A 7,851-nucleotide genomic window follows, 5' to 3' on the forward strand; every position below is an offset into this window, starting at 1 on the left:
TGATGCATGTATGTTTCTAGCACCAAACTAAAATCAATGCTTACAAATATGTTATTTCAAAGAATATAATTCTTTTTTTTTCTTTTTTCTTTTTCTTTTTTTATATGCGTTACCGGAAGATGTTTTGTGAAATAGTGGGTGTCCTGTAATTCCATGTGTGATGGATCAGATGTCTGGCATGACACAGAAATGAAAGATTAACTAAACTAACCAACTAACTAACTAAACTATAGCCACAGCTGGCTTTGGTTTGTATGGAGTCTTGGGTCTCCCCGTAGTTCTTAAGTCATGGGATACAAATGTGTGTTAAGAGAGTAGAGGTTTCCAGTGCTTTTAAAGCCCCAATCCAGAATATTTAGATCATTTTTGATCACTGCCACTTCTTTTTTTCCCCAGGGGAAAACAGCTGTTAGTAACACACAATAATCAAGACATAATGCACAGATTGACAGAAATGAAAATGGTATCGCAAGTTGTCGGTCCACCGCAGTACACCAACGCCAACCAATCAGTCAAGTCCACAAATCCCCTCTTTAGGATGCTAATTAGGATGCTAATTATTTTAATCAAGGGTTCAAAGCACAGTTAAGTATACCATGCATGGTTTGAAAATTACTGTTTTGCTGGCATTCAACTACAATATATTCCTTGAGCATTTAAGAGGTACGGTTGTTGAATGCTAACAACATATATATTTTTTCCACCTTTGTTGATATGACAAAGTTATCACATGTGACTATCCAGTGCAGTAGATATAGATACGTGTACAATTGTAGCTTAGAATTTGGACAGAAACCTGAATAAGGAACTTTAGCAGAGACACAGATTTAAGATGAGACAGAGACAGGTGCAGCTCTCTGGCAGAGAGCCGGGGAGGCTGAAGGAGTGCTAATCATGTGGGAGGAAGTACAAAGAGCGAACTTGGTCCAGAACTGCAGCAGGACAGTTTGTCAACGGAAGAGTCAATCTGACAGATTGGAAAGTTTGTTGTATCTTTTACCGCATTAGTAAATAAGCTTGTCACTGTTTCGTTTGCAATGTTCCTTTGTTTTCATGCTGTACTTTTCTATAAAAGTATTAACAGATAAACGGCAATTGGACCGTCCAGATACACACTTATTTAACCTAAAAATCAGTTGTTACATCTTGAATGATTTACATTTAACTTATTATGCAACAAGTGAGGATTTATCATTTTATGTTTAATACATGCATTTAACAATGTATGTTGTACATTTAACAACGGTCAACAGTGGCCCTTTGTAAACTCTAACCACTGACGAGCACTGTTTTATCTGCAGTCAGATTCTAATGGCATGTTGTGGCCAGGCTGTGGACAGGCCCAGTTCTGTCCCAAGGTACTGACTGTAGCGGATGAGCCGACACAATGTGAATCTCTGCAACATTTCACACGGGCTCATCTGCTCAGCTGTGGAATGGCTGAATACTCGACGAGAATGACGGTTAACTTGACTGCCAAGCTGCAAAGTCACAAAACTATATGTGTGTTAAAAAAAAAAATCATCACAGCTGTGGTGCTTTATCTATTGTTCTGTTTTAAGATTACATTCTGGTAGATTTATAATCAAGTGGCTTTACAGCTTGGCCTGAAAGAACCAAATGAAAATGTTTAACTCTGACTTTGCTGCAATGTTTTTAACCTGTTTTTACTGTGATTACATCTGAACTCACAGGTGTACTGGACCTGTGCATGCAGAATGCCTAAGACCCTGGTTACATTATCTCACAGCAGTTATTGTTATTATTGATCTCAAATGATCTTTTTGCAATCCCACTTGTATTTAGAGTTGTCCACTACGGACTTGTGTATAAATACAGTCACATGGAGCTGTTAATGTAACCAGGGTCTAATGCAGAATATTACTCTACATCTGTAATCAGGTCACTGCTGCTACTTTACTGATAACATTTCTGTTTGGATGAGCAACTTAATGTATGAGGATTTTTTCATTCAGAAAACACTTTATTTTGACAGCAGTATTTGAAGCAATTTTTAAAATCTTCTTGCTGCCCACATATTCTATCAAAATAAAGTGTTAGTGATATCATACTTTTTGTAATCATCACTCAAATATAATCATTTTAAAATTGCCCAATAGGAAATAGTATGTGTTTGTATATGGGCAAATACGCATGTGTCTTCTTGCAGCGATGCATGTGTTTTGCGTTGAGAGTGTGCACGTGTGATTGTATTATAACACGTGTGATTCAAACACTTTTACATTTGTACCTCCAGGCTCAGTGACGTCGGTCCACTCTCAGCCGGGTGACGGTTGCGCGCTGCTGCAGGTGCCGGACGTTTCCCCCGTTCACCCTCGGTCACCTCCCACCCTCGCCCTGCCCCGCATCGCCCCGCCCACGCCCAGCCCCTCCCCTCGGGCCCTGCGCAGACAGGTTAGAGACCCTGTTTCAGCAGACAAACAATACAATGTTAGCGTCCGTGTAGATTTATTGATGAGTGTGTGTTTTACTGTTGCAGGTGGCAGTTAAATTGGATTCTGTGGAGTCCCACAGTTGTGAGCAACAGGAGAGGCCCCACCCCATCCACCTTCCTCCTCTCTCTCCTCACACCCCCACCCCGTCTCCCCTGCCTCCCCCTCCTCCGCCCTCCTCCCCCTCTGCCCTCTCTCTCCCACCCTGCTCGCCTTCAGCCTTCCCACTCCCTCCTCCCTCTCCCTCTCATCTGCATCCTCTACTGTCCTCCCCCTCTCCCCTCTCTCCTCCGCCATCTTCCCCCTCGCTCCTTCCCCCTCCGCCTCCCTCCCCCCGTCTCCCCCTGCGCCCTCCCAGCCTACGGCGACCCAGACCGCCCTCCGCCGTCTCCCTCAGCGACCCGGCGGACGAGGAGGTGTATCACATCACCAGCTCGGCCCGCCACAGGTGGAGAGACGAGGAGGGGGGAGGGCAGGAGAGCAGAGGGAAGGTCGGCCGCAGCCACTCCCTCTCCCCCTACGCCAGCCCGCACAACTCCAACTCCTCCCCTCTTCCTCCCCCGCTACCGCCCTCCACCTCCAGGAGCACGCTCAGTCTGCTCGCAGCGGGATTGACGGACCTTCAGAAGGGTTCAGGCGCCGACAACCAGGCCTTCCAGGACAAGCCGTCGTCATTGTCTGCTTGTTACCCCGACGACCATCGGCGCCACTCCATCGAGGTCTGCCTCCCGCAGTTTGTCATCCCCGGTGACGACCAACACTCTACACGCGAGGCCCACCGGTCGGAAAAAGGCGGTCAGGCGTTTCCCGTGAGGGTGCAGTCGGTCGGGGGCGGCCACAGAAAGAAGAAGATGAGTCCTCCGTGTATATCCATCCACCCGCCCTGCGAGAGGGAGCACCCCCACATTGCATCACCCCCAAAACTGGCCGACTGCAGCATGCTGCTGAGACGCAGGACGCCGTCGTACGACCTGACCCCGCACACAAACACGCAAGACGTCAACGCGGAGATGCGCACGCACTCCCCGATGCACACGCCACTCACACCCATCCACGTACCGCTGCAAGCACACTCGCCGACACGCGCGATGACGCTCTCGCGGGCGTCCACTCCGACACACACTCCATCCACACCCACGCTCCCGCACATCCCGATCAGCCCGAACATCTTCATCCAACCTCACGCGCCTCTCGTCCCGATGCCTTTCTCGCAGACGCGCTCCCTCTCCCCCGCCGCGAGGCACCCCTCGCTCACAGGGGACTACATCCCCCTCCCCCAGTTCACCTTCGACCAACCGCAGTCCAGATACATGAGCGGCCTGTCACCCGGCCTATCAGATGCCGACACGGCCACCTGCTCTTCCCCTTTCGACAACAGACTGGGAAGCGGTGCGGCGTTCAGTGCAAAGAATCGGAGGACCGCCCAGTGAACATCGGGCATTGCCTTCAGGAAGTGATTTAATTGGTCCTAAATCTCTGAATTCGGAGTCGAAGGCCCTCGGCTGACCTCAGCAGAGATTGGTGCTGGGGAGAAAACGAAGAGAAAGAAGTTTCTGGGAGATGTTTTTGTTTAAATGGATACTGAAAAGAGATGAATTATTCTTTCCAGAGAGACGCTGGTACAGTCCCGCCCTAGAATAACAAGACAGTGGATCCGTTTTCCTGAACCACTGCGGCTGTACCGGTCAAACAGGACTCACTGTACATGGTGTGTTTGGGACTAATACTAAAAACACACCAGGACTAAAGCCACCTAAACTCCGTAGCCAAAGTTTTTTTTTTGACACACTGTCCCCCACCCACGCGAGCCAATCAGGAAGCAGCGTCTGGCTGACTAACCTCTGACCTTTTCCAAGGAAGCGGTTTGTGAAATGCGAGCGTTGGGGTGGGGAATTGTGGGATATGCAACTTCAGGTTTTCTACAGAAGTTCTGCTTGCCCCTCCTCTGCTCCTCGATCACATTGATCCGAGTAGAAGTGTGCGTGCGCGTGTGAGTGAGCGTGTCTGCGTTTTCCTATGTGCGAGTATTGTCAAAATCTGTTGTCATGGAAGTCGGCCATGTTTATTCTTAACGCCTGCGACGACAGAGAGGGGAAGCAGGGCAGAGCTGTAGTGTATGTTTATTTGTGTATCTGTGCAGTGTAAATAAAGGAAAATACTGTATTTGGTGAGATTTAAAAATAGCTCTATCCATATGCACATATTTTTATAGAGATCTAAACATGTTTTTTGCACACAAATTTGAATTTCAAGTTGCTTGTTTTATCCTCTGTTGTCCTCTTGTGAATGTATGTTTCTTTTCAAAATACCGGAGAGAGAGAGAGCAGCGAGGTAGATGGACCCTCCACTCGACAGGCTATAGATGAGGTTGAGGAGTGGGGATTTTATTTTTCTATTTTGAAAAAGAGGAAAGAAGAGAACAGGGATGTGATGTGTTTCTGTAGCTTTGTCTCAGATTTCTATGTATTTGGTGTCTAAAATAACAGTCTTAAGAAACGGGCTCAGTGATGCAAGCCAAATTCATTTTAAGATGTTTTGCAATGTGGCTATTATTCCAAAATATACACTTCAATTTATGTATTTGTCCATCTAAATTATACATTTACAACTATAGCAGGCAGCTTAATATCTCTGTGGTTCTGCTGACTGATGGGAATTTACACAGTATGGACAAAATCCAGTATTATCCTCGTGGAAAGACGCCATCTCTGAGCCCCCCTTCTGCAGCTGTTTTCAGGCTGGATCAGCTCTGACACCACTTAGTGTTTCTGTACATCTAAAGACAACCAAACTAACTAACTTACTAAATATGTGTAGCTAGAGTGCAATAATAATATATACTTGTGGAAAATATAGTAACATCCACACATTAAAACAACCACACTCTTGTGTTCGTACATACTGTAGAACTACTATATATGATGATATAAACCCATTTTTATAAGACGATGGAGAGTGTTTCTATCTCTAGTGTTCATGCTACTATAAAGGTACTATGGGTGTGGCTGGAAGCAGTGTTAGGTACTGTAGATTTCTCTAAAAGAAGAAGAAGAGTGACATGCATCTCTGCTGAGGACTCAATAACCCATTTATCACCCCTCAATTGAATTTCCCCTTGTAACATTAGATCAGCATTAGACGACATAACCGTATTTGTTAGCTACATATCAGTTATGTCAAATTAACCTGATGGAATCATGCGGGTGTGAATGACAAGCTTCTAGTGAGTGAATGTTTTCTTACCAAGCCATACCTTTATTCTGACACAGCACAATATGTATTTGATTCTGTTTTGTGCACGGTCTGGTTAGGCACAGGTACACAAGAAGCATGCTTGTAAGCTACATAGGTACTACTGGTTCCTCTTTTAAAGGCAGCTGGCTGGGTCGGCGTCTTTATTTCTTTTTCTGATCAGCATGTAACGTGCACAACTCCTCAGTGATCTGAGTTGAAACCAAAGTGCTTTGATGCTGCACCATAATCACCACAGACCCAATATTTCATATAATATAACATTACATCCATCTTGATAGGTGCTGCCAACCAAATTCAACGTGTTGGTCACTGATTCACTGAGTGACAAAGGGTCTCTGGAGGTCGGTAAAAACTCTGAAATAGCATGAAACCAGTTCGACAACAAGTAAAGCCTTGAATTTTATTCATATATCAGATATTTTTATGAGCATTAAAGGGGACCTATTATGCTTTTGTGCTTTTTTTCCCTTTCCTTTAGTTTGTTGTATAGTTTTTTGTGAATGTAAAAGGTCTGCAAAGTCCAGGCCAAAGAGAGTTACTCTCGCCCACAGAAACACTGCTCCTGAACTGCCTGAAACGCCTCGCTTGAAGTCTTTTCTTCCGTAACGTGGTGATGTCACCGAGTAATACATTTGCATAATGCCTGTCTAGCGGCTAGTTTGGCACGCCCTCGAACAAACCTCGTTAGAGCGGAGCTGGAGCAGAGTTCAAAGAGTTTGGTTCAGTTGACCAATCACAATAGACTGGGTCAGATGACCAATCAGAGCAGACTGGGCTTTACTGGAGGGGGGGGCAGGAGCTCAAACAGAGCATGTCAGACAGAGGGTGAAAAGAGGTGCCGCAGCACAGCCGTTTGAGAAAAGTAAAGCGTTTTTTGAACATTCAAGCATGTAAACATGTTGTAGTAGAACCTAAAATACAAGTCTGAAAATGAAAATGAGCATAATAGGTCCTCTTTAAATTAAAAATAATAATTAAAAAAATTCACAGAGGAAAGATAATTTTTATGGAATTTTTTCAGATACAAAATTGGCCTTACAACACGCTAAAAACTAGCATTAAAAGGCTATAAGAGTTTGCCGATACCTGCAGAAACCCTTGTAAACATGAGGTCAGTGATGAAAAGAAGAATGTCCAGATTATCATCAGATCATCATTCCCTGTCAAGTCTCTCATCATCTTTAGATCTCCTAAGCAGCATGCATGTAGAGGGCAAAACTGGTGAGATGAGCTTCAGTTTGCCCCGGGTCAACACCTTTGACCTTTATGTACCACAACGCAGCCCCGTGATTGGTTGTCATTTGTGGATAGAGCCACATTGAGCTGCTGCTGTGAGTTCATAAATAATAATAAGGTTGGCGTGGAGCAAAAACAGAATGAAAAGTTCATGAAAGTTTTAAAATGTTGCTGCTGATGATCGCAGCTCGTTCATCTTTTGATAGCACTCTTCTTCCAGTTCTGACACGCAGAAGCACATCTGATGTCGGATTCTGAGACGTCGTCCTCCCTCCTGTACATGGCACAGTTGGTTTAAAGTAATTTGAATACAGTATGGTCTCGAACACGCTGTTATTGTGCAACTGCTTTGTCCTGTTTCATGTCCTCTTCCTGCACAGATTGTCAGCAACGGGAGGTTTTAAGTAGTCTGACCTTAGACAGCCTCTTTCCGTCTCACTCTTAGTGCAGACGACCCCGATACTACAGCATATCGCCATATTAATCGACACAGTTTGGTAGAGTGACTGCATAATTGTTCTTACGATTTACAGATCTTTGGATCTCAGTATTTAAATCCTGTTTTTGAGGAAACAGTTTTGACTATTGCATGTTCTGATTTAAGAAAAAAAACTCTTTTGGGAAAGAATCATCTGGATGTTTTAGAGATTTTGATATTTGCATTTTCAGATGTTTCCATTTGTAGATTGACTACCTAATTGCACTGGGCTCTGACTAATTGGTATCTGATAAAATACTGATTAAATGACCCTATTCTTTATTGTCCAATGCAATACTGGGTGGTTATTTACTGTATGAGGACAGAGCTCCTCTTTATACAGTTTTATAGAGAGAAATGGAAACCTAGTTGGTTCGATTTTGTTCAGAACCGACGTTATTTAATGTTGAGGTGAGCCTTTTTTTCACT

At 44.6% G+C, this 7,851-nt stretch overlaps 1 protein-coding gene across 9 annotated transcripts in view; it reads left to right on the forward strand.

Moving 5' to 3' along the window:
• Positions 1 to 5,338, forward strand: part of cacna1ha (calcium channel, voltage-dependent, T type, alpha 1H subunit a) — a 144,800-nt gene extending 139,462 nt beyond the window's left edge. For 4 of the 9 annotated variants that reach the window (XM_037792352.1, XM_037792351.1, XM_037792355.1 and 1 more), the window contains exons 37-38: positions 2,258 to 2,415; positions 2,501 to 5,338. In XM_037792352.1, coding sequence (XP_037648280.1) covers positions 2,258 to 2,415; positions 2,501 to 3,883 — 1,541 coding nt within the window. In that variant the 3' untranslated portion in view covers positions 3,884 to 5,338. Of the gene's footprint in view, positions 1 to 116; positions 2,416 to 2,500 lie in introns of those variants that run through there. The other 5 variants (XR_005209914.1, XM_037792360.1, XM_037792356.1 and 2 more) reach the window with 5 other exon arrangements.
• Positions 5,339 to 7,851: the final 2,513 nt, after the last annotated feature.

The sequence above is a fragment of the Sebastes umbrosus genome, chromosome 14 (genome assembly GCF_015220745.1).
Source record: "Sebastes umbrosus isolate fSebUmb1 chromosome 14, fSebUmb1.pri, whole genome shotgun sequence".
Classification (NCBI taxonomy): Eukaryota; Metazoa; Chordata; class Actinopteri; order Perciformes; family Sebastidae; genus Sebastes; species Sebastes umbrosus.